Genomic DNA, 27,859 nt, shown 5'->3' with positions numbered 1-27,859 from the left:
TTTTTTTTTTTTTAAAAAAACCTTTAGTTCCCTTGAGTGCTTATGTACATAAAAAGTCACAATTTGTGATTGGGCTTCTACACATACAGTATGTTTACTATGATACTAAGATCTCTAATTAAACTGTTATTTAATCTTTTTCCCTCATGATGGTAATGTAAAAGGCAAATTTATAATGAAGGCTACTTTGAATCATAATTTTATATAAACTTTTTATTTTTTAAAAAGGAGTCATCTTGTTTTTGCTACATCAAGATGATATTCTAATTGTAGTCACAGTTAATTTTACAGAGTACTGTTTTTTTAATCTATGTAATCCAATAAGCATGTAATTTCAGAATGTATTTGCGACATCAACTTTAATTGGGAAAAATAAATGGTACTGTTAATAGCGGAAAAACCTTGCCCTTTCTGAAACCTTGTGGGGAAGCGGAGATATTTCTGTCTCCTTTCCTCAGGAGTAAGATCCACATTAATCTGCTGCAGCCTACATGTACAATGGAAATTTCCTGATATTGGCTCAAAAAGAAGACCCCAAAAGATAGAAACAAAGCTTCTAAAGTGTAAAAACCCTATATATTTATTAAATTAAAAAAGGTGGACTTCACATCATTTAACAACCTAGTGCAGAACTGAAAATGTGAACTTGTGCGCGGCTTTGAACACACAGCGATTTCATGCGCTTGGCTTCCAACACACCTTGGGCAGCTGCAGTGAATAGAGTGGGCAAAGCATGGAAATCAGTGGGCTGCGTGGATGGGGTGGGCGAGCCAGAGGGTGAGATATATAGGACGGATAGCACTGTACAAGTGGGCGGGCTCAGCCAGTTTTCAGAACTACTGGTACGGGTGAACTAGTCTGAATCGGCAGCAGCCAACCTCTGGAAATAGCCCTTCTCACATGCAAGCAACTCTGGGAATAATAAACAGATATTTACAGAGACACTGCCAAGCTTCCCATGTACAACAAGTACTCTCCAGCTTTCCTATCTTGTCACCAGACTTTACATCTATGTCTGGAACCAAGTTCTGGAGATTTCCTTAACAAATGCATGTATGTATCTGGAGGATAGAGGATAGATTCTAATATTTTCATTGCATATTGCAAAAATACTAATACAACTGATATTGTCATATGATATTGATAGATCAGGCTAGAAAACAGATGCTGTGCAATCTAAGCTCCTATCCTTCAATTTACTACAGTGTAATTGAATATTAATGGAAGTTATATGTAAAATAAGGTGCCCTAATTAAACATGACATATACAGACATATACACACAAGAAAAGACTTTGGAAATGTGGCATAGCAAGCATAAATGTACACATATTCTATTGTAAACAATTCCGTTTCTTATTCTCAGTGCTGAGTGCTATGCTAGAGATGTAGCTGTTTAAGCAAATATACTTTCTTCTCTATGGAAAGGGAATGGATTGATGAATGGCATTCGAACTAAAACTATGTAGTATGACCCATTGAGATTTCTAGATAAGTAAGCTTAGGAAACCTAGTCCAGTCAATATAATGATTTAAATTTCTTTTTTGTCTTCTCCTGGTATAGAGGGTGAGTTTGTCCAGGGAATTGTCTTTTTATCCATGGAGGACCCTGGTTTTTTTTTTTTTAAAGAGCCTCTAATGGATAAAGGAGCCAGCATTTCAGAGACTGTCATCAGTGGATGATAATAAAAGAAAGTTAGGTTTAGCATGCTTTCCCCAATTTCCTATGTATTTCCCACGTTTAACAGTTTTGTAGTGCACCTCTCCCTATTAACCAGTATTTAAGGACAAAATAATTTTTTTCATTTCCAATAAATACAGTAATTCCCTTTTACTCTTACAATTCTCCACCTTATTCATATATAAAAGAGGTAGAGTTGGCATATTCTAAATAGAATCTGAATTTTTGCCTGGCAGAAATAAAAAAAGAAATGAGTCAGTTAAGAGTTCGTTAATCAAAACATGGAATAAACAATAAGATTTCATATATTCAAACAAAGTATTTCTGTTTGTTTTATATTGTTGTGCCTAAGAAATAAAACTTGAAACTGCAGTTTTTTCTGTCTCGGAACATGTTGTGGGTTATGTAATGTTGGCTAAATAACGCATAATTAAAATGCAATCATAATCATATGATAATGTTGCTACATTATGCTTAGAAGTATTTTAAGTGGCTGGTTTACAAGACAGAGCAAGCAACAAGGATTGCACAGGTACACCACAGATTTACTCTCTTTTCATACTAATTATCAGTTTTTGTTTTCTATGTCAACAGGTCCTCCTAGCAATGCATGCTAATGTTGAAGACAGAGGTATCAAGGGAGATATAACACCTTTAATGGCTGCTGCTAATGGAGGCCATGTCAAAATTGTTAAGTTGCTGCTAGCTCATGGTGCTGATGTCAATGCACAGTCTTCAACAGGTAAATATATTATAAAGAAGTAGAGAGCTTGGAACTCTGTTACATTTTTAATATATAGAAGAATTTGTATGCAGATTTATTTAATATCAGTTTTAAAAATAATGAATTTCTTCAGAGATTAACATATAGGACAGTGAAAACAACTGAAATGTTGATATAGTTAAGCAAGGATATTTTATAATTCACTTAAATAAGTTTTCTTTGTGAACATTATATAAAGATCTTGTCTGATTCTCTAAAATGTTGCCAAGGTTTTCACAATTTCTTTATAAAGGCTGCTAGAATTTGCTTACATTTAGAACATTTATGTGATCTGACAAAGTATATTGTTTCTCTGCAGCGCTTTGGATTCAATTCAGAAATTGAGATGTTGATATGCAGATGGAACAGCTCCTAACTCCTAAGAACAGCTGTGTTTTGGGAGGTGCACAGCTGCAGTTGCTGGACCATCCTTGAAACAGACAACTGTCTTTAGGAGTTGCAGGCAAATGCTATGTATATGCTCATGGACACTTTAAAGAACCATTTTGGGATCAGATCCTAATTATTTGATCCTTGAATTTAAAACTACATTATTTTATGTCACTTCCACCTGTAGAGATGACACAAAAAGAATTGTGTCACCTCCTAGCATAAAGGTTTTTATGAAGGTGAATTTAAGTCACTTCTCACAGGCCAATTAAATGAAAAGAACATAACTGAAAAGAACATAAGTTCAGTACTTTCCTAGGGAGAAAATAAAAGAAATCTGTCCACCCATCCATCCATGATAAGGTCTGTGATTATTTTCAAATTATCTTGAGAATAATAATTCAGAACCAATAAACCACTAAGCTAGCATTTCCCTCTTCAGTAAATCTATAATTAGTTGTTTAATTAAGCAATTCTAGATTTGGGGGAAGCCCATTGCAATTTTCTTCCCCTGATCTAAATTACATCATTTTCATGAAAGAGAAATATTTAATTTTGTACTCTTTGCTGCTGCTGCTGCTGCTGCTTCTCCTCCTCCTCCTCCTTCCTCCTCCCTTCTTCCTCCTCTTCCTCCTTCACAATTCTCAAGGGCGACAGGCAAAACAAAGGAAAGGACTAGAAGCACTCAGGCATTGGCTTTGATTTTCATTGTAGTGTCAACCTTCCTTAGAAAAGCTATGGGTGTATATATTATGGTCTCCTGAAATCATCTTAGTATTTTTCGTTATGCTTCTTTTTAATATCACCTGTAACCCTATCTTTCTTTGCTAATTGCTATAAGCTTTTCTCCACTTGTTTCCATAGATTGATCTTTTAAAAGACTATTTAACTAGAATAACAAGCTCAGCTTTAGCCACTGGCTTGTTTATACACATAATTATTGAATTAAAAGTTGAAAGGAGTTCAGTTTTCAGTACTTGGCAAGTTTGGTACTCATGACTCAGTATTTTAATCTCTGAGGAAGCAATTACAGGAACTGCAACCATATTATTATTATTGAAACATTTACACCACTGGGAAGATATTCTGGAAGCTCAGAATATCTTCTGGTATAGTGAAATCACCAATTGTGAAAGAAGCATCCAATAAAAATGAAACATCATTACAAGATTAGTGCAACAGGTCTGCTTAAAAATAGCAAGTTTTAAACATGTTCTGAACATAGGCTTTCTTGGCGGAGTTTTTCTGCAACAGGTGATTTATCAAGGAAATATGTGTCCAGGTGAAACTTGATTCAGGGTTTCTTTGACAATATTCAAAGCTCTCCACTGAATCAATTTTTAAAAGGCATGATATATTGATATAGTTATGTAGTTTTTCTTGGCAACAGTACAGAAATGATCTACCTCATTCCCTCATTTTTTTTGACTTTCCAGTCTAATCTATAATTTAGGATATTGTGGTGGCTTTCCATCCAGAATCTAATTAGGATTAAATTTTAGGATTTAAGATCATTCCAGTTGAGTTAGATTATGCTCTTCAGACCACTCTGTCACGGATGTTATATTTTTTAATGTGTATGTCACAGGTTCTTTTTAAACTAATTTTGACTCAAATGGTCCATCAAAAGCATGGAACTCTAGGCAATTGGATATTTATGCCTCCCTATAAGTGTTAGGGATATGTTTTATTTTGAGAGAAATATCCCAGATACAAAAGTGAAGCATACATATATATATAAATGTGTGAATTCTTTCCATGTCTATTTTCTTATATTACATACTATTTGTATTGCCATTTGTATACAGTGTTCTCTGTACTATATACCTAGCAGCCTGCTGTTTCCCAGTGTACATCCAATTATGTCCCATATTCATCAGTGAGCTTGATATAGTTTTTCTGGGTGGAGCTCTAAAAAGCTCAGTACAATCTGCTTATACTCTTTGTGATGGTTATCATTTTATGATACTGTCAGCATAAAATGAGTACCATTTTATAATAATGCCACCACAACCTGGACTTTAAGAGTATAGTACAATAATGCTAATGTATTTATTTTAAAATTTTTGATAAACCTTTTATTATTGCGATTTTAGTAACAAGGTTGGTAGTAATGGTAATTCTAAAAACAACTAACATTTTAAAAATAGTGTAGCCAAATGTTAATGTTAATTAAAACATTTTTTAAAAGGATATGATGAAATGGAAATGGGTTATTTAGGTAAGGAGTGTGTGTGTGTGTGTGTGTGTGTGTATATACACACACCCCTTGCCTACATAACCCTTCTCCATTTCGTGTATATGTGTGTGTGTGCACTTAAATGCTACTCTTGTTGTCAAACAATTTGGGCAACTTCAGAGCTCCTTCAGTTTGTTCTTCAAGTTAATTGAAGACCTAGTGCGGGGGTTGCCAACCTTTTGGACCTCAGGGACCACCAAACTCATAATTTTAAATCCTGTGGACCACTAATAAGAATTTTGACTGACGGTGGCTTGCTGATGTCGGTAGGAAAGTTGGTCTCATATTCCAGAGCTGCAATAACCACAGTAGTCCCTTTTGCCATCCTGGAGCTGCTCTAAGATGACCAAAGAGCCAGTCCTGTGACTACTGTAGCTTTGGAATATGGGACCGACTTTCCCACCAATGTCAGCAAGCTACCCTGGGGCAGATGACTCCCAAAAAGCAGCTAGGCCATCTTTTCGAGGGATGTCCGATTTTTTTCCCCACTGCATCACCTGGCCCCCAGGCCGCTTCTTTTGTGGCCAAAAAGAGCGAGCAACATGCCTCGCCTGGCTCCCTGCCGGCTAAGCACTGCTGCTGGGGGTGGGGAGGGAGGGAGGGAGAGAGAGAGAGAGAGAGAGAGAGAGGACTGATCTAAACTCGGAGGGCTGATGGTGATGTCTGTCTGTCCTCTCTCTCTCTCTCTCTCTCTCTCTCTCTCTCTCTCTCTCTCTCACTCACACACACACACACACACACACACACGCACGCACACAAGAGAGAGAGAGAGAGAGAATCCCAAATAAAAAATGATCGGTAGGAAAATGGGGTGGGGGATTTTCTTGCAAACTTTTTTCCCGGGTCTCTGCAGAAAAAGCAGAAGCAGCAGAGACCCTAGGAAAATCCCCAAAACAGTCTGCAGGAAAATCTCCCACCCCGTTTTCCTACCGATTGATCATTCTTTATTTGGGATCGCAGGATATCGTCTCCAGCTCCATTCTTAGGGGGAGAGACAGACAGACAGACAGACACACACACACACATGCAAGAAAAGCAGCAGAAGCAGCAGAAGTCTTTCTTTCTCTCCCCCAAACTTGAGTCTTCATTAGACTTGTTGCACCAGCGCAGCCTCTTGGAGCAGGATACCTTGCAGGGTCCCAAAGACTCATTTCTGCCAGTGTTTGGAAGAGAGAGAGAAAGACTTTTACTGCTTTCCTTGCATGCAGCCAAAAGCAGAAGAAGAAAGAAGCAGAAAGAAGCAGTCTGGTGGCCAGGCCTGGTGCGTGGGGCAAGTGAGGCGAGTTCCTCCACTCCACCCTTTCCCCCCTCCCCCCACTACCTCGTGTTGTTTACAATGCAAGCCTTGTGTTCCCACGGGCGGCGCAGCCTTGTGTTCCTGCGCAGCCTGGATTAATTGTTTTGGGAAGGACATTTCTCTGCGGACCACCAAAATTTTCTTGCGAACCACCAGTGGTCAGCAACCTGCCAATTGGCAACCACTAACCTAGTGCACATATTTATAATAGTTACTTAAGTCAGCTCACTTGCTAAAATCTCTATGGATGATGTCATTAGCTTATTTTAATGGACTCTATTTGGCAATTTCCTGAGGCAGGTACATAAAGTTACTATATTCAGATTAACTGACATGACTCAGGAACCATTGAAACAATGGCCCATATTCACTATTATAAGAATATTCATTCAGAGTGGTTTCACTTTCAAATAAAATATCAAGATCAATCTGAGTTATATTTGTAAATCAGACCAGTTGGATTGGTGTACATGGCATCTGCAGTGTAGGGACTTTTTCCTGCCTTTCCTGTCAAAATTGCTCCCAGGCAGATTTTTGGAGCAGATTTTTGGAGGGCTGTTGGCAGAAGCTTTAGGAACATAGACTGTCCAAAATTGCCTGTTTTTCTATTTTGTTTCTAGAGCAGTTTTTAGAAAAAAAAATCAGAAAACTTACACTATTTAGGCAGCTGAAATGATCAAAAGGCCTCTCATACAAACTTTCGTAATCCAAATGGTGAGCCAATGAATGAATGTGCTTAATCATGAAGCTGTTGGACTAGTACTGGGAAAATGGATTCAAATGGCTTTGGGTTGATCTAACTCAGCCAAACTCATAGTTTATTGTTGTAAAGAAGGGGGAGAAAGGGCTATGCATAGTTTGGAACTTCTGAAGAAAATACCCAGGATGTATATCTTTCAAATAAATGCACTTAAGAGAAGTAATAATCTTTTTGTATTGTAGATGAAAACTAAATATTGTGAGAGTCTTAGCCCAAAATATAGAATTATAGAATAACATATTTGGACATGATCTTAGAGGCCTTTTAGTCCAATTCAGGCAGGATACCTTGTTCCTTTCTGGATGAATAGCTGCCAATCACTTCTTAAAAACTTCCAGTGCTGGAGCATTCAGAACTTCTGGAGGCAAGCCATTCCGCTGATTAATTGTTCTAACTATCAGGAACAGTTCTGGGTTAGTTCTAGGTTGGTTCTGTCTTTAATAAGTTCCCTCTGTTACTTCTTGTCCTGATTTCAAGTGCTTTGGAAAATAGGCTGACCCTCTCTTCTCTGTGACAACCCCTCAAATATTGGAACACTGCTATCATGTCATCCCTAGTCCTGTTCATTAGACTGAACATACTCAGTTCCCAGTTATTGACCTTTTATAGATAGATAGATAGATAGATAGATAGATAGATAGATAGATAGATAGATAGATAGATATCAATTATTGAAGGCTTTGGCAGAAACAAAAATTGAATTTAGGATTTATTATACTATACTAAATAACATATATATATAAAACATGACTGAAGCAAAAACAACAATTACAGGTGGGAGGTGGTTGGAAAGGCCTATTATGCATGCAAGGGCTACATTGATTAATGATATATAAATGCATAGATCTCTGTAATGGTAGCTTACAGATCTCTGTAATGGTAGCTTAATACTCTGACAATGTCAGCAAAGGCTGACGAAAGCTTAGTAAGTACAATAAATATAATTTTTAGTTCTGGAGATCGCAGGATGTCTGCTTCTTCTTTTACAAGTATACCTGGAACTTGTATTTTTAGAACAGTTGGTTAAGATATAGATATATATATATAAATGTTCAAAGTATAAATGGATATCTCAATACATATTTTTTTCTAAATAGGCAATACAGCACTCACTTATGCTTGTGCTGGAGGCTATGTAGATGTTGTGAAGGGCCTATTAGAATCTGGTGCTAGTATCGAGGACCATAATGAAAACGGCCACACTCCTCTTATGGAGGCAGGGAGTGCTGGACATGTTGAAGTTGCCAGAGTTCTGTTAGAAAATGGAGCTGGAATCAATACGCATTCTAATGAATTTAAGGAGAGTGCGCTTACGCTGGCTTGTTATAAAGGTAAAATATTGTAATCTTTCAATAATTAACCATATTCTTTAATAGAGTTTTATAAAGAAATTTCAAGTCCTGCTAAAGAATGTTTATTTATTAGGATTGAATTTGATTATTTGCTCTGTTTTTCTTCCAATTAATAAATTGAATAATATTATAATTTTTAATTTAAATAATATTAAATATGATTAGTACTTAGCTCTACATATATTTATCTTTGTCAGGATGGTATTCTAATGCTGATGGAAAGAATACTTAAATTTCAAACATTCAGTACTAGAATATGTAGCTAAATAATTTTTTCCTCTTTAAACACTCTTTCCCTCCAGCATTCTGTTCTTTAAAGACAAAAAAAAAATGAAATTCAAAGAACCCACTTGGATTCTCGAACCACTTTCATTGTCCTGTTAAATTTTTACTTCTTTTTTTTCTAATTTTCATATTCTAATTGAAAGTCAGTGTCTTTGTACTTTCTCATCATGAGGAAATGTTTTTGGATTACCTGTCTTCTAGAGCCTTATAAGAGTTTATATTTGAAAGCATATGTTAAAATAGCTATGCCTTTTCAAGAGCTCCGCTTTTCCCATTCATTGGAGACCCAGAGTAAAACTTTCTGTTTTATTATATGGTCTTCTGAATAACAGAGTTTTCAGTTCTTCACGTTAATGAAATAATTAAAATAGATTTTCCATACAGGTTTTGAGAATTCTTGCTTTTGGTTATTAAGATTGTATCTTTGGTGAACAAATATATGTGAATATGAGCTGAAATTTTGAATGAATTCTGATCTTCAAGATTCTTTTTTTTCTCTCTTTTAGGCCATTTAGAAATGGTGAGATTTTTGCTGGAAGCTGGTGCAGATCAGGAACATAAAACAGATGAAATGCATACTGCATTAATGGAGGCATGCATGGTAAGAGTCCTCAAAAGTAAAGCAAATATATCAAGTTTGGTTTAATTTCCTTTGTAGTTTTACAATTTTAAAAAGCAATGCAACAATTTACTTGATGAAAAGGCTACCAAGTTACATGTAGTCTTCCGAGCTAAGCTGGGAGCAAAATTCACCCTCTCTTTTAAACAGTTGGAATGACATTTAAAAGAATAAAATGAAGTCTTTAAACCATAAGTCAGACATTTTTCCCAATTAAAAGTAATAAAAATAATAATAATAATAATAATAATAATAATAATAATAATAATAATAGTAATAGTAATAATAATAATAATATTAAAGGAATAATAACTATTCCTCTTGAAAAACTCAGTTATTTGCATTGGGTTTGTTTTTTAAGACATAAAATGAGTATCTTTGCAGATATTTAAAACACTTAATTCATTTCTTTAAAAACAAAATAAATTGGACCAATTTTTCAGTTTTTCTTCAAACAATCTTGAGTATCCTAAGAAAATTCCCCATCTATTTACTAGAAAAACCTATTCTTCCTTTTTTCCTGTGATTGCCTCAGACATGCTAAAGGATTCTGCTAGTCTCTAGAATAAATGTGAGGTGCAAAAAAAAAAGTCCCTTCAGATAAATGAAAGTGTATTTCACTTTAGCTTGCAAATTACTTTCTGGAGGAGCATTTTTATCTGGCTTTTATATGCTTATTTTACTTGCGATCAGTGGCTAGTAGCCTTGATGGAACCATGACTTCTGAAGGCCATCTGATAGAAAATTAGTGGGTTCCCTTGCTTGGCTACTGTACGAACAGACTGCTGGACTAGTTAAGTCAGGGTCTGTTCCAGCACACTTTGTATATGTTCATACACACTTTTATTTTTGCTTTCTAGGATGGGCATGTAGAAGTTGCTCGTTTACTTCTTGATAGTGGTGCTCAAGTAAACATGCCTGCTGATTCCTTTGAATCTCCATTGACTTTAGCAGCCTGTGGTGGACATGTAGAGCTGGCTGCATTATTAATTGAGAGGGGGGCAAACTTAGAGGAAGTAAACGATGAAGGATATACGCCATTAATGGAAGCCGCCCGAGAAGGTCATGAGGAGATGGTAGCATTGCTTCTTGGTCAAGGTAAAAGTATAACTGTATCAATTGTATAACTGTATGTCTCAGCCTATGGTGAGTTTAGTGATTCTGTGACCTCCCTCTTGCAGTACCTGGAGGCTGTTAGGGGCTGGATGGGGAGCAACGGGTTGAAACTAAACCCTGGCAAGACTGAATGGCTCTGGGTTTGGGGTTCTTTGACCCATGAAGAATTCAAACCATTGATCTTGGATGGGGCGGCATTGCCCTAAACAGACACCGCGAGTAATTTGAGGGTTCTCGAAGAGCAGGTATTAGTTGTGGCCAGGAGGGTCTTTGTGCAGTTGCAGGTTGTGTACCAGTTATGCCCTTTCCTGGACCAACAATCACTTCTCATGGCCATTCATGCCCTACTCCCCTCCCATCTTGACTATTGCAACATGCTCTACATGGGGGCTCCCCCTGGAGACCCTCCGGACGCTTCAGTTGGTGCAAAATGCAGCAGCCTGCATAATTTTGTGCAGACCTTGGTGTGCATATGTTTCACCTCTCCTGTGGGAACTCAATTGGTTGCCAGTTTGCTTTCAGGTGCAATTCAAGGTGCTGGTCATTGTTATGACTCCCCTTCAAAATTCAAACGAACAAAACAGAAAGCAGCCGTTTCACAGTTAAATCAAACGGAAAGAAGTCTTACAAGATAACGGCTGGCAGAAACCTCACAGCATAAATCTTTACTCTGTCCGGCAAACCAGTCCTGGCAATAAATCTCCAGTCTCAGAGCTTCTTGCTGTAACGTCCTCACTCAGATAGTCACTTTGTTCCTGGCAAAATGTACCAGCCCAGCTGTGTCCTTTTATACTCATTGAGGCAACGTGCTAATTTACTGACTCGCTCTCCTCATTTGCTCCAGCTGATTTTGCCTTTTCAACCGTCTTCTATTTTTTACATTTAACCACAAATTTTCCAAGTTCTCATCTCCACTAGAAGACTCTCTCAAAACTTCCCTGTCAGACATTCCTGGCTGTTGATCAGATAAGGAACCAGAGGAGGTCAAAGGTCCTGACAATTCTAATACATCAGGTCTGTCGTCCTTTGTCACGTCCATTCTCCTCATCCTGGTTATCAGTCCAATCACTGATCCATGCCAGCTCATATTTTTCTGTCATAACCTCCTCACTTGAACTCATATCAGTCACAGGAGCTGAATCCAAGCCCGGAGCCACAACAGGTCATCATTTTTAAACCCCTTAATGGCTTGGGTCCAGGTTATCTGAGGCACTGTTTCTTGCTGGTCATATCTACCCAATCCATTAGAGCGGGAAGACAGGGAATATTTCAGGTCCCATCCCCTAGGGCAGTGGTTCTCAACCTGTGTGTTGCGACCCGTTTGGGGGTTGAATGACCCTTTCACAGGGATTGCCTAAGACCATCAGAAAACACATATTTTTGATGGTCTTAGGAACTGAGCCATAATTTTATGGTTGCAGGTTACCACAACATGAACTGTATTAAAGGATCATGACTCGCAACCCTTTTGTGGGTCGAACGACCCTTTCACAGGGGTCGCGTAAGACCATCAGAAAACACATTTTTTTGATGGTCTTAGGAACCGAGCCATAATTGATTGTTAGAAATGCCAATACACATTTCCAGCACTCTCTCCTCTGTCCTGAAGTAGAATTGAGTAGGGGAAAGGGAGCAGGAGGAAGGGTAGGAGGGAAGGAGAAGCCCGACAGGCTTTCCTTTGGAATGTGGGGGAGACCAAATGCCCAGACCAAAAGAGCGCCAAGGAAGACAGGCACCTAATGACCAGCCTGTTTGTGCAGGCGAGAGCTTGAGCTTTTCTGGTCTTAACATCCCCCGCTTCGGCCTCCACACAGGGAAGGACACTTCTATGCTTGGAAGCAACGGGAGGAACCTGGAGCTTAGCCTTGGGGAGTCCTCGTGTGTGAAGGGTGAAGGGGGGAGTGTTGCCTGGTTATTAGGAGCCCATCTTCCTCGGTGCTTCCAGCCCTCCCCCCTTCCCTCCCCCAACTCCAGGCAGCCATACCTGGCAAAGGAGGGAGAGGTTTCCTCTGACTTGGGGGAGATGTGAAATGACAGGAGACCAGATTGGGGACAACGACTCTGCTTTCCTTCCGTTTGAGGGGGATCCAGTTCCTCCCCGTCCAGACCTTCCCAGCCTCCAGGCACCATGTGGCTTCTTTTGAATCTCAGCAGTATTAAATCCTCCCTCTTTCCCCGCAAAGGATGAGAGAGGCTCCTCCTTTCCCTTCGCTCTGCCCCACAGTTATGATATGTGTGTGCTTGTGTGTATAATTTTTTAAATATTAAATTTATATTTAATATAAAATATTTTTATATGAAATATTTTTTTAAAAAAAATTCATATTAGTGGTGCTCGGAATTTAAAAGAATGAGTTTGGTGGTCCTTGAGGTCCAAAAGGTTAGTGACCCCTGCTCTATGCAGGTCGGAATGGGACTTTTAGATTCCTACCCTTGGCTGCACCTGCTTCTCCACCAAGGTCCCGCCTCTGCACATTAATATCTAGCTTTTCTCCTCACTGGCCATCCAAGTCCCACCCAGCATCTAGAGATCCCTGCTGCCAGATGTGGGGAGGGGAGGAAGGGAAGGGGAGGGAGGGAGGGAGGGAGGAAGGAAGGAAGAGGAAGGAAGGGAGGGAGAGAAGTAAGAATAGTGGGTGTGGTGTCTGGCAGCAGGGATCTCTGGGTGCTGGGTGGGACCTTCAGCACAGGGGTTGCTTGCAAGGGTTACAATTGCAGGGGATAATTCCAGAAGTTGTGGTCTTTATGGTAGAAGCTTGGAGCTTCCCCTCCCAGAGAACCTGGGAGTCTGTAGAGAGGACTGTCATTTATAACGGTCACAGCATCCTGGAGTCACATGATCTCCCTTTTGCAACCATCTGGGGAATCAGCTTCGCTTAACCATCGTCTGATTGACTTAAACAACAATCCACTTAATAGCGCTGGCAAGAAAGCTCATAAAATGGGTCCAAGTTCACTGGAACGGTTCTCAGCAAGGAGATTCGAGACTCAATGGTGACATACAGTAAGTTGAGGGGTACCCTTCCCCTTCCCTTAAGAGTATGTCACTCACTGGTAATCCAGCAGGTCTTTGCTCTCAAATTCTCAATCTGGTCCACAGTAATTGGCATCCACTGTTGGAGGATGGATTGAGAAAAATGCATCGAAATTCACTTCAACAATGCTCTTGCTTAGCAACCAAAATTTTGGCCTCAATTGTGGTCGTAAGTTGAGGACTATCTCTGCTTTCCTCTGCATGGCAGCTTTATCCTAGTAAACTTCCCTTTTCTGGGAATTTTCCTCCCTATTAGAGACACTAAAATAACCCAAATAAGGTCTCCTGCTGGAGGAGGCGGTTGATGACCTCCAAGGTTCCTTCCAGCCCTGGATTGCTGTGCCATTTCAAAGTGTCCTCTGAAACTGCATCTAGTGCCAGGGATTGTGGTCCTTCCTTCCTCTCCTTTTTCCCTCCCTCCCTCCATATCTCATGCACTTTCTTTTTTTCTTTCTTTTTTTCTTTCATTCTTTCTCTCTGTCTCTGTCTCTCTCTCTCTCCCTTTTCTTCCTTGTCTCTCTTCTCTCTCCCTCCTCTCTTTCCTTTCTCCTTTCCTCTCTCTTTTTAAGGCTACCTGAATCAAAAACTCCTTTGGATGAAGCTAACTTACTTACCACCCCCACCACCCCTGTTCTTCCCTTCCAACTGAACCTGGGTGGCCATCGGAACAGCAAACACTGCCGGTTTGGTGGCAGGGAGGCATAGTCAGGTACAGGGGAGCTTCCACCCTCTCTCCCCTGCCTTCTAACAAGTGCCTGAGACCGTTTGGCTGCAGCACCTCCCCCAAAGCCCCCCAGATCCTGTGATCAATTCCACTTTGACTTCTGGCTGCCAACATTGGCAGTTAGCCGAGTGGCTGGTGGCTAACTGTCCCATGCAGCCAAATGCCCAGGACAAAAGCTGTTTAGGCTAGAGGTTGCCAACCAGTGAGAAAATTTTGGTGATCTGCAGTGCACCTGTGCCTGCCACAGGGGTGATACCAGCAGCAGATGGACTGGGTAGTACGTGGGAGATCGCTGCATTGGAGGCCTTCCCGGGTGTTCTCTGGCCTGCAAGGCGAGGACACAATCTCCTGGGCCCCTCCCGTCAGGAGCTGCAAAGCGCTCGCTGCTCCTCTGGCAGCTGCTAAGCCTCCTCCAACCGTGCTTCTCTTCCTCCGCCCCAGAAGCACTCACACGCCCAGTGGGAACGAGGAGGCTTGGCAGATGCCAGAGGGGTGGCGAGAACTTTGCAGTTCCTGAGGGGAGGAGTTGATCCTCCCCCTCGCAACATCTTCACCTGAGGGCATTGCTGGCAGCTGCTTCCTGTGGCTCAGGAAATCTGAACTTTTTCCACTGCTGCTCAGCTTCCTCGATGCATGGATGTAGGAGGCAGCAGTCACAATGCAGGTTTACTAGGGAGACTATAGGATGCCCCATTTCCTGCCAGCCATCTGGTCTTCAGCATGTGGCTCGTCGGCCTCCGGACATTAGATTCCCACCATCCAGCACCAGTTCAGAATTTCCTCCCCCCTCCCACCTCCAGGGACATAGAGGGGGGGGAGAGAGATAGAGAGACAAGATACAGAGAGAGGGGGGGAAAGAGAGAGATGAGAGATCCTGGTGTTTTGTTTTCTGTGGGAAACGGGCCCAAATGACTTTGAGTATTTAAGGTTGCAGAAACGCAGCCCAGGCTAAGTGCCTGAAGGACCCCATCCCATCAGTGGGAGTCCAGGCACTGCAGCGAGTGGCCTCCTGGATTCATATTAGTGGTCTGTGGGATTTAAAATTATGAATTTGGTGGTCCCTGAGGTCCAAAAGGTTGGAGACCCCTGGTTTAGGCGAATGGCCCACGCTGAAAGGCATGGGATGGAGAGGCCATGGCCTATTGGCCAAGGCAAGCAGTTAGGGGAGGCCAGCCAAGGAGAAAAGCTAGAGGTTAATCCACATAGGCAGGAGCCTGGCGGAGAAGCAGGCACGGCCAAGGGTAGGAGCTTAAAAGTCCTAGAGCCATACAGGTAGTCCTCACAATTACAGTTGAACCCAAAATTTCCATTGCTTTGCCCATTTTACGACCTTTCTTGCCACAGTTGAATCAAGTTAATCAAGTGTACGTGTTGAGTCAATAACATGGTTGTTCAGTGAATCACATGACTTCCTTGTTGACTTCCCTTGTCAGAAAGTCACAAAAGGGGATCATATGACCCTGGGAAACTGCAACCATGACAATTGTAAAAATGGTCATAAGTCACCTCATGCCATGATAACTTTGAATGTCCTTAGACAAATTGTTGTAAGTTGAGGACTACCTATAGTGATAAGTAATCGTATCTGTTGATTTTAATTAGTATTAATACTAATGCTACTTGTAAACAACGTTAGATCTAATTATTGTAACTTAAAAAAAACATAGTATATCCATGCTAGTTTAAAGACTTGTTTTGAAATCTTAATTTATACTTACATATTTCTGTTTTCAAGGAGCTAACATCAATGCTCAGACAGAAGAGACCCAAGAAACTGCCTTAACTTTAGCATGCTGTGGTGGCTTTTTGGAAGTAGCTGACTTCCTAATCAAAGCAGGAGCTGATATAGAACTTGGCTGTTCAACACCTTTAATGGAAGCTGCTCAAGAGGGTCACTTGGAGCTAGTTAAATATTTATTGGCTGCAGGTATGGCATTAATCTCTGAGCATTTATTGTTTCAGATTAAAACAGAAAACTTTAATAAATCCTTGCTATCTATGAGTAGTTTTGCCTATTGGGTATACCTTTTCCATATATGCCACTGTACCTGAATATTAATTTGTTTTGTTTGCTTGTTTACTTTTTTGAGAAACATCTATGCAATAACAGAATCCCCCCCCCCAATAATAATAGGGCATTGCATTTTTTGAATATTTTTGAATACAATAAGATTTCTATAAACTGTCCTAATAAAGAACATTGGGATTCATTTATTTTTTCTAAGAATAATGTTATTTGTATTACTTCAGGAGCTAATGTGCATGCAACAACAGCAACGGGCGACACAGCACTTACATATGCGTGTGAAAATGGTCATACCGATGTTGCAGATGTGCTGCTTCAAGCAGATGCTGATTTGGTAAGCTACCTAATGAATTTTTTTACTCTCTTACTAAGTTTGATACTGAGTTTATTCTTACTTGACCAAATCAAAAATAAGGTGCTGAATATTAGCAGGGTTATTTTTTTCCTGGAAGATAAAGCTATACTATGAGTTGAGAACTCACAGAATTCTGGTTTTTAGTCAGGTGCCTTAAGCACTACACCAAACTGGCTCTCATTATACAAGCATAGATGTGATTTAAACATACTAAGATACATTCTAGTAGTAGCACTACTTTTGTCATACATTTGCAGTTTCATGTGACTTATCAGGAAAAAGTTTCATTTTCAAAAGTGGCCCTTCCTTATATATATTGTAGACTATAAAGCATATTCAATTTAAATTAATCAATGGCAATACTGTTAAGGGGACAGAGTAAGAATGCAGTTGTATGTGATGTAAAGTGACTGAATATTTTTTTTCATCAGCCAAACTCTATCCCAGATGCAATTAGATATCTGGAGTTGGTTTCTGTTGACAGACTAAAACTGCTGTTGGTATACTAAGTGCCATGGGCATCTGGAAACCATTGGAATTCCTGGCTGATGTCAGCTTCTATGCCTGGGTCCAGGGTGGCTTGCAATTTCATGACTTCCCATGCAATTATGAGCTTGAGACAAGTAACTGTGACAGTAATCCACTTCATAGGGGACATGTTTGACTTGTTCTTTATTTCAGAACAATTATTTGATTTGAATATGGGAATATTAAAATTAGTCTTTTAACAGAATAACAGGTTTGGAAGGGAACTTGAAGATCTAATCTAACCCCCTGCTCTATACCATTTCAGACAAATGGTTGTCCAATCTCTTCTTAAAAATCTCCATGCTGGAGAACCACAACTTTTGAAGGCAAGCTATTCCACTGATTAATTGTTTTCACAGTTAGGAAATTTCTCTTTAGTTCTAAGTTACTTCTCACCTTGATTAAGTTTCTGGCTGTTGTTTCTTGTCTTATTTTCTGGTGCTTTGGAAAATATGTTGACTCCCCTTTTCTTTGTGGTAGCCCCCCAAATATTGGAACACTGCTATCTTGTCATCATAGTTGTTCTTTTCACTAGATTAGACATATCCAGTACCTGCAGCCATTCTTCATATGTTTTATCTTCCAGCCCCCTAATTATTTTTGTTGTACCTTTCTGCACTTTTTCCAGAGCGTCTACATCTTTTACACTACAGCGACCAAAGCCTCGATGCATATTCCAAGTGGCCTTACTAAGGCTTTATAAAGTGGTACTAATACTTCTAACCTTATTTTAATGCAGCCTAGGATTTTACTGCCTTTTTTGGCTGCTGCCACGTAATGCTGATTCATATTTAAGTGATTGTCCACTAGAACTCCAAGATACCTCACATAGTTACTGCTATTGAGCCAGGTTTCACCTAATCTGTATCTGTGCATACGTTTTGGTGCCCACGTGTAAAACCTTACGTTTCTCTACATTGAATTTCATTTTGTTAGATAGGGCTGAGTGTTCAAATCTTTTGAGATCTTTTTGGGTTTTGAGTCTAGCTTTGGGCGCATTGGCTGCCAGTTTAGTATCGTCTGCGAATTTGATGAGTTCACCTTCTGTTCCCTCATCTAAATAGTTTATGAAGATGTTGAAGTGTATAGTGGTGAAGCATCACTTCTTTATCAAGCTTTACTTCATGGGACCTGGATTTTTACCAGATTCTTTAGATTAGTCTACGCTAGGCACTTGACAGATTTGAAAAGTTTCCAGACAATAGAATTTTGTAGCAATTCTGTCTTGTGCCTGGGCAATCTGTAAAATTTTGTGGTGGGGGCGAGTGGGCTAAGTATCAAGCCATAACTTTATTTTCAGTGCAGCCATAATATGAAAGAACTTTTGGCAATACACAATAACAAATATTACCATGACAAAAAAAAGCCAGCATCACAATAAATTTCAGTGATAATTAAAATTGAAGATAGGTGTATATAATTAAAAAGTGGAGTTTTAATAGGACAACTTAATATTTACTAAGAATACTTAAGGAAAAAAACAGATATTGGACCTTTTTTTTTTTTTTTTGCTATCCATTACTTTAGGGCAGGGCTATCAAACTTGCGGCCCATGGGCTGGATGCTTCATGTGCTGGCCACTCCTACTCCCGGTTTACCAAAGGGGGAAAAAGTCACGCTACATCATGTCTCATGTGATGATAATGTGATATTGCTAGTTTGACACCTGTGCTTTAGGGATATATATAGGTTGTGGTTGCTTTCTTAGTTAACTGTTATATAATTAGAGTCACTTCAGGTACTTTGGCCAAATAGCAACTAAGGATACCCTGGTACTGCATTTTCTGTCTCATAACCTAGTTGCAATGAGTTCATTTAATCACCATATTGCTGCAGCACTAGAATTTCATCATCTTTCTAAATCTTAACATGCTCTTCAAAATAGTGGAAGGAAGTTCATTTTCAGGGTTGTTATTTTATCCCATAGTCAGTGGTTTATCTCTGTGATGTAGGTAGTCCTAAACTCACAACCACAGTTGAGCTCAAAATTTCTGTTGTTAAATCAGACAGTTGTTAAATGAATTTTTGCCCCATTTTATGATCATTTTTGCCACATTTGTTAAGCGAATCACTGCAGTTGTTAAGTTAGCAACACAGTTGTTAAGTAAGTCTGGCTTCCCCACTGACTTGTCATAAGGTCGCCAAAGATGATCATATGAATGTGAGGCACTGCAATCATCATAAATGAGTCAGTTGCCAAGCTGCCAAGTCAGTTGCGTAAGTGTAGAAAATGGTCACAAATCACTTTTTTCAGTACTATTATAATTTTAAACACACATTAAATGAACAATTGTGAGAACAACTTTCCACAACATTCTGCCTTTGATGCAGTTTTTTTAAAATAATATTTTTGAAAGTTTGGAAATATTCCATCATAATTATATAAGGATGAGATGAGTAACAGATTATAGTGGCATGCATATTTTGCTCATTTTGCAAAAAATAAATTAAATTTAAAAAATTGAAACTATCTGAGAATTTTATTTTTTAAGTTGTTTTCCTCAATGTTTTTGTTCTTATAGGAACATGAATCTGAAGGGGGAAGAACTCCATTGATGAAAGCTGCAAGAGCAGGCCATGTCTGTACTGTTCAGTTCTTAATTAGTAAAGGTAGGGTTTACAAACAGTAAGTCATTTCTTTCGATGTTTTAATGGCCTCCTCTTTTTTAATAGTAATTTTATTAAATATTACAATTACAGTGATAAAAACTAATGCCATCTAAAAATAAAAGCATAAAAAGAAAAACAGAAATTGTAGAAAAGAAAAAATACACAAGAAAGAAAATAAGAATATAATAAAGGAAATACATAGAAACAATTTTAATAGCTTATCATCTTCTAATAAAATATAACAAATAATGTTCTCTTTCCATAATCCGGGTTTTATGTATAAACAAACCCTTAATACATCCTCATTTTAATCCTGATGTCAACAAGTGTCCATTAAAGATTATCAGGATAACCTACCTATTTTAATCTTGATTAAATAAACCAACTTTTTTTTTTCCTTTTACTTCTAACAGTCTTGAATTAGTCTCTTCAAATAATGTCAATAAAACTTAATTTTTTTTCAATTTTTCTTTGTCCCTTCTAATAAAATTTTTGGAAACTTTTAGCAAGTCTGTTTTGTAAATCCAAATGAAGAAAATTATCCAGATCACTCCATTGGTTTATTTGTATATCCCTTTTAAAGATTAAACTATCAGTCAGTTTCTTTTATATATCCAGGATACCACTGTTTTTTCCATGTCATTCTTGTAACCTGTTATTTTATCCCCTTTCGAATTACTCCCAATCTTGTGTCAAGTAGAATTTAAACATTATCTATAGAAATGGAGACTCTTAAAATTAATTTCTGGTTCATTGCTCCAGAATATCCTCCACGATGTCCAGTGTTAAAATATTTTGCTTCATTCTGTAATTGTAAGTCAAGTTTAAAAGTTCTGCTTTAATTGTAATCTTCAGTTCTCTATTGTATCCAGTTTTTAAAGTCTTACTATGTTTTTAAATTCAAAACACAAGCATTTTTCCATGCAAACTTTCTTTATAATTTATTTTAAAAACTTATTTCAAAATTACCTGGATACCATCTTTGATTTTATGAAATCAAAATTTTAATCACTATTTTGCTGTTAATTCTCCCCCTCATTTTTTAAAAAAAGTTCTTAAACTTGTAGCTAAACCTTTTGCTAAGAATTGAAGAAAACTCATCTGAGGTTTTAACACCTGTCCATCCAAAATTTCCTGGTAGTTGAAAAGCAGTTAACAATTTAGTAAAGGAAGTATGTGAAATCAGAATCCTTTCAAAGTCACTGTCTATGAGTAAGTTGGCTATTTCATCATCTCCCAGAACTCTAAACCTGCCAGAGCAGCTATAGGAGCACTTGTAGATGTTCTCAAATCCTCTCTTTCTCAGAGTGGAATTCCAGTCTGTTCACCAGCTCTTTGTTCCACACGTTTGTTAGTTCAGTTTTCTTAGGCCATTTCAGTCTGCCATTTCTTTCCCAAAGTACTTTAATGGGCTTTTCTGGTCCATTAGATATTTTAAGTTTTTCATGTTTTGATTTAAGAAAAATTCACCTGCTGACATTACATGACAGATATCTGTTCACCTTAAGTATCTGAAAAGTGAGCAGTCATTTGCTATATGATATAATTTCAGCTGGCAAAGTTATTAATGAGCAACTGAAATCCACTTGTACCTTAGTTCAGAAAATCATAATACAAGAAACTAATTTCTAGGAAACTTGTAAGTTCTGAGAATTCCCTCCAGCCCCAAATAGCAGTTGATTAAAAAGGTTAGAAATTGTTCCCTTTTTCCAAGGAAAACATCTCATTGTCTATATGAAAAGTACTAGAATCACATTTAAGTAAGTCTTGCTCAGATTTTTGAGGGGAAAAAAATAAGTAGAGTTAAGTATCATATTATTACTGGATTACAGGATTGTAACCTCAAGTAACAAAGGATAAAAATAGTAATTGTTTTTATTGTGTAAGAATAACAGAGAGACATTGAAGAGTTAAAAATATTGGAAAGGAGGAAGTTCTGGAATCAATTTTGAAACATTTCTCTCCTATTTTATATATGAGAAAAAGAAGAGTTACAGGCAGAGAGCTTTGAATGGCTTTTGTTTTCCCAATGCATTAATAACAGGAGCAAATGTGAACAGGACCACTGCTAACAATGATCATACAGTATTATCGCTTGCCTGTGCTGGAGGCCACCTGGCTGTTGTGGAATTGTTATTAGCTCATGGAGCTGATCCTACACACAGACTAAAAGTACGTGTTGGTTTTTTTTCCCTTCATTTAATTACCTATTGTTTGAATATTTCATTGAGGACAGCTTTTGGAAGTTTATCATCAGGAACCAAAACATAATAATGTATCACTTAAGTTGTAACTGGTTTTTCAGTTGTAACTGGTTTTTCATTTTCAATGAGTTCTTACATGAAATGTTTCTTTAAATTTGTATTCATTGTGCTCAATCTCCAGGTGAAAAGGCAAAACAAAAAACAAAAAAAACTCTTAAAATAAATTGCCAGTTTAAACTACTGTTCAAATATTGAGATATATTCTGAGTAATATTCACGTGCTTGTCAAAAGAGATGCAAAGTGTACTGTTTTTATTCCATTATTTCTTTATAGGATGGCTCAACCATGCTAATAGAAGCTGCTAAGGGGGGCCATACAAGTGTAGTTTGTTATCTGTTGGATTATCCTAACAACCTACTTTCTGCTCCTCCACCTGAATCTACACAGTTGACTCCTCCATCTCATGATTTAAATAGGGTATGATTGTTTATGTGTATCTTCTGGTTTTTATTTATGTTTTATTTTTTTCATATGTTAAAACAATGTCCATTAATTTGGAAATAGGCATTGCATTCAATAATTTGTAGATGACTTGGTAAATTATGATCAGCAACTACTATTATCAAAAGGAATAATCTTTTCATGAGTTTCTTTTAATGACTTCTGCTTCCAAAGAAAATTTATTGTAGGAAAATTTATGAGTTATTCTTTTCAATTTTTTTATTGAGCTAATTGTTTTTTTAATCATACTATATCTACATTATTAAAATGTCTTATAGTTGGATACTTTGTAAAAATACTTCTGTTATTGCCAAGAATGTAAACTATGAACTGATAGGGCATTTTAAACCTGTAATAATTAATACTTAATTGTGAAATATTTAATGCATGCTTTTCTCTTCTGATATTGTGTTTTGATCATGCAGGAAAATAATCCTAGTGTCCTGTTTTTTAGGCTCCTCGTGTACCAGTGCAGGCACTTCCCATGGTAGTTCCACCTCAAGAGCCTGACAAACCTCCTGCTAATGTTACCACCACCCTTCCCATCAGAAACAAAGGTTAGTTAGTTATACCTCATATATTATTGCTACCACATATTTTAAGTAACATATGAAATATATTATTGGGATGTTTTTTAAAAAATACTATGCTATGTTCGTTTTAAAGAAATAAACCTTCCTTTATATATGACTAGTTGTGTTTCCAACTTCTGTTTTTAAAATAAATCAGATACTTTATACAGCAGAAAAACTGGGGAAACACTATGGTATATTTTTTAAAATATTTTTGCCCAAATACAATTAACATTCAGTTTCAACATTCACATTTGAATTTTGAAATCTGAAAACTTTAGTACATTTTTTCTGTAAAATATTAAAAATTTCTTGCTGTTTTATGAAAAAAATATTTTAAAATATGCTAGAGGATAAAATATTTCCATGATAAATAATAGAACATTGCAATTCACTTTAATAATTTTACTTTTTGTTTATTTTTGATTTTAAATTTTTGCCCAAACAGCACATAAAAAAGCCCCTAAAATATCTTTCATGACCTTGTTTAATTATTTTAAGCATATTTTGATGCAGAAAGACAAAAATATTTGCTTATCTTAGCCAAGATAATTTATGATTGATAAGTATAAAGTGATATATGTACTGTAGTAGATAAACATTCCTTCTTTTCTCAAAGAGTTCATGGTGGCATACATAGTGTTTTCCCATTCAGCTTTTCTCATAGGAATCATGGCAGGGATAACTTGAATTAAGGGATAGTAACTGACCGATAGTTACTCAGTGAACTTGCATGCTTATATAAGGTTTAAACTTGCATGGAGATATGTTTATAGATTTCATATTGATTTTATTAACATTAAACTATCATTTTAGGATAATTAGTTTGATATTTTTCCTCTCTTTACAAACCTTGTGAACATTGTTTATGTATTGATATCCATATGCCTTGAACCTGGCCTTTTTTGATCACATAGGTTATTTAATTGCATCTTAAATGCCTATTTATCTTTTGAATAAAATTTGCATAATAGGACAACATTGTTACTGAAGAAAATAAATAGCTGTAAAAGAATTTGTTTCAATGTAGGTTTTTGTTGGTAGTAAAGAACTCTATTCTCCAACAGCTAAGCAATTTAGAATTATAGTTTATTTTTTAACAAAACATTCAAAGATATTAGGCATATCTTTTTCCCTTAGCATTTACATCTCTGGTAGGTGTCATCTTTGTGCTTGATTGATCGGTAGATCTGTAATAAGAATGCTGTTCATGTGGACTTCCATTTGGTTCTGAGGGAGTGTCTCTTTCATACAGCCATTTCCAAACAAAAGTCCAGCAGCCATTTGCAGCCATCCAATCCAGAAGTACAAGGTTACATCGCTAATCAGTCTCCAGAAAGCATTGTTGAGGAGGCTCAGGGCAAGCTGACAGAATTAGAGCAAAGAATAAAGGAAGCCATAGAAAAGAATGCACAGCTTCAGTCTTTGGAATTGGCACATGCTGATCAGCTCACTAAGGAGAAGATTGAGGAGCTGAACAAAACTAGAGAAGAACAAATTCAGAAGAAGCAAAAGATCTTAGAAGAGTTGCAGAAAGTAGAGCGAGAACTGCAACTGAAAACACAACAGCAATTGAAAAAACAATATCTGGAAGTTAAAGCGCAGAGAATTCAGTTGCAGCAGCAACAACAGTCTTGTCAGCATTTGGGAATATTAACTCCTGTTGAGATTGAAGACCAACTTACTGAAGAAGATTATGCCCGCATACGACAGGTGGACCCATACTTACTCACTGATGAGCCTATGCCAGCAGTAAATCAGATGGGTTTTGCTCCAGTACAGCCTCTAGCAATGCCACAAGCTTTGCCTCTGTCTACAAGTTCTTTACCACCAGGTTCTATGGCAAATCTTTCAGAACTCCAAAGTGTTATAGTTGGACAGCCAGTTCTGGGCCAAGCACAACTTACAGGGCTGGGACAAGGAATTCTGGCAGATGCACAGCAAGGGTTAATGGTTGCCAGCCCTGCCCAAACCCTCAATGACACACTGGATGACATCATGGCAGGTTTGTATGAATTGTTAAATGCAGATAAAATATCAGTGCCGAAAACTTTTGAATATATCAACATCTTTATTTTGTTTCAATGTCACAAAGACTGGATTATTTTAGCTTGTTCTTAATTACTATTTAAGCTGATGTCTCCATTTCAAGTGTTGTCTACCTGGTTTGTTAAAATAGACCAGTATTATTTGGAAAATGACAATTTATAGCATAAATGAAGAGTTTTGAAATAGTGCAGGAACAACAATAGTGTTTCTGGTCATGTTCAATATCTCCAGCAGAAGTGATTGGTAGTCACATGAAGTGAGTAAAAAAGCATTCCTGCTGTCAAGTATATTGTCCCTTGTGTCCCAGGCCCTAAATTATATGTATTTGCCTTGATAATATTCCTGACTCCTTGTTTCCCAAGCACCTATGAATAAATTTCACTGTTCTATAAGCCTTGCAGCACTTACACTTTCTAAAAATACATGTGGAAAAACATATTTATTAAATTTTCCTTTGAATTAAACAAAATTTAAAATGGAAAGACAGAGTGCATTGCTTCCTTTTTTAACTCAACTGAAACAGTCTAAAATATAATAACCCAGATACAGTAAATTCCAATGCATAGCTACATAGCTTTGTGTTGCTGGTACTATTTCTCTCCCCTTTATCCTCATTGCTTAGAAAACTGAATAGGGAAGCTCTTGCAATGCAACTGGAATTTCTAAGCTGCCCAAAGTGAAAGAGTTTTATTTTGTTTGACAAAATAGCAATAGCACTTAGACTTATATACCACTTCACAGTACTTTATAGCCCTCTCTAAGAGGTTTACAGAGGCAGCATATTGCTACCAACAATCTGGGTCCTCATTTTACTGACCTTGGAAGGATGGAAGGATGAGTCAACCTTGAGCTGGTCAGGATCAAATGCCTGGCAGTGGGCAGACTTAACCCACAATACTGCATTCTAACCACTGCGCCACCATAATTCTCTTAAAATAACGCAAACTACGCATAGAGTTCATATTATGGAGTGTTTCCTTTCACTAAGTGATGCGAGTCAGGACTTATTTGGCCAACAAGAAGACTATTTACAACTAATATCTTCCCAATATTATTATAACTAGAATTGTGCTATTTTTTTCAGTATTATCAGCATCTACATAATTAAATATTATATTCTGCAACCTATTGAGTTTTGGTCTAGATTCAAAATAAGTCAGATTCTCCATTGCTTCTTGAATATACCATTACCATAATTCTAAATCAGCTTGCATATAACATGGTCATCATCTAAATAAGAAAATTCTGAAACACAACTAAGAATAGTTGATGAATTAAACAAATTGGAATTAGATTTAAACAAGAAAATGTAGGGCTCTTCAGAAATGTGTGATGTATCTGATTCACCCTTACTAATTTTCTAATGTAAAGGAGATTTCCTTATTGCTACTAACAGTGTCAAGTAAGAGTTTGAGTAATTATTTATTATTTCTTCATGGTCATAATAACTTCCTTATAATTTTAAGGAATAAGGAATTGCAATATGCTTTAGCTTTTTGTTAACATTGCTTAGGTAGCAATTTTAGAATTCAAAAGATTTCCATAATCTCTGGACAAAATTATTTGTTCCACTGCTAACTAGTTTAATTTTAAAAAGTAAAGATAACATAGGAGTTCTGTGTCTGAATTTTTTGTTTCCTTTAAGTAATATTCTCAGATTATGATTTTATTCTGTCCAGTTAGCATTTTTGGAAGAAAAACATATCAGAAGTCCTTTAAACATTTAAATAAACTAAATTAAAATCTCCTAGAATGGATCGAATATTGTGCCTATATTAAGGAATTCCTAAGGCTCTTTTCACTAATATTCTAACACTTTCCAATTTAATTGCAACTATGATTTTGTTGGTAATACATTGGGTATTACAGTAATATGCAGGAAAAGAAGCAACTCTTATTAGACATTGTGGAAATGAATAATTAAATTGGTGTAAACTGCTTTTAGGAAAATTCTCATTACATTGAATCAGGTTGCTTCCTTCTCAACTGTATTTTCAGAAGGATGAGAAAAATATTGCAGCCATTTGTTCCTTGCTATAGATAATTCTCAGATAAGACCCATTTTTAACTGTTTGATCTATTGTGATTTCTCAGTGGTTGTTATCATTTAAAAAAGATATTCTGGGACATCCAAGAGGATAGTTAGTTATAAAGTTAATAAATCAAGTTATTCTCTTTAATAGCAGTGAGTGGAAGAGCATCTGCAGTCTCAAATACCCCTACCCACAGCATTGCAACATGTGTTTCCCAACCTCAGACACCTGCTCCTAGTCCTATCATTTCTCCTTCAACCCTGCTACCGGTTTATCCTGCCATTGATATTGATGCACAGGTAAGTCTAAAATAAAATTTATTCTCCTTTGAAATGAAATACAAATTAAAAGAAAGGAAAATAGAAATTCTGCTATTTGCGAGACTTGAGGAAGAATTTGTTTCAAAAAGTATTATATGCTTTGAAAGATTGAATATTTCTCTAATCATTCTTTGAACTTCAGATATGCATAATATTTAATAAATGTGCATAATATTTAATAAATATGTGAAAAGAATGATTACAGAGGAGTTGTAGTTGAATTTTGATTATTCGTTCAGGTTTTTTTCATACTTTATGTGGAATGCAAGTATCTTCCCTTTTGTTTTCACAAAACTAAACCCAAGAGAATTTTATATTTTAGTGCTGTTAAGAATGTTCAGACCTAATTAAATATCCAGAGATGAATAAGTATGTGATATGGCCTTAAATATTCATGATTT

At 37.3% G+C, this 27,859-nt stretch overlaps 1 protein-coding gene across 5 annotated transcripts in view; it reads left to right on the top strand.

Moving 5' to 3' along the window:
- ANKRD17 (ankyrin repeat domain 17) overlaps positions 1-27,859 on the top strand; it is a 124,991-nt gene that overhangs the window by 52,070 nt on the left and 45,062 nt on the right. For 2 of the 5 annotated variants that reach the window (XM_026717296.2, XM_087915460.1), the window contains exons 5-16: positions 2,275-2,422; positions 8,227-8,460; positions 9,273-9,367; positions 10,246-10,483; positions 15,995-16,186; positions 16,510-16,619; positions 19,691-19,778; positions 21,823-21,950; positions 22,317-22,460; positions 22,939-23,041; positions 24,312-25,061; positions 27,289-27,437. In XM_026717296.2, coding sequence (XP_026573081.2) covers positions 2,275-2,422; positions 8,227-8,460; positions 9,273-9,367; positions 10,246-10,483; positions 15,995-16,186; positions 16,510-16,619; positions 19,691-19,778; positions 21,823-21,950; positions 22,317-22,460; positions 22,939-23,041; positions 24,312-25,061; positions 27,289-27,437 — 2,379 coding nt within the window. The remainder of the gene's footprint in view (positions 1-2,274; positions 2,423-8,226; positions 8,461-9,272; positions 9,368-10,245; positions 10,484-15,994; positions 16,187-16,509; positions 16,620-19,690; positions 19,779-21,822; positions 21,951-22,316; positions 22,461-22,938; positions 23,042-24,311; positions 25,062-27,288; positions 27,438-27,859) is intronic. The other 3 variants (XM_026717298.2, XM_087915461.1, XM_026717297.2) reach the window with 2 other exon arrangements.

The sequence above is a fragment of the Pseudonaja textilis genome, chromosome Z (assembly GCF_049901715.1).
Source record: "Pseudonaja textilis isolate UNSWEBS1 chromosome Z, rPseTex1.2, whole genome shotgun sequence".
Lineage (NCBI taxonomy): Eukaryota > Metazoa > Chordata > Lepidosauria > Squamata > Elapidae > Pseudonaja > Pseudonaja textilis.
This window is presented reverse-complemented; position numbering and strand designations above follow the sequence as displayed.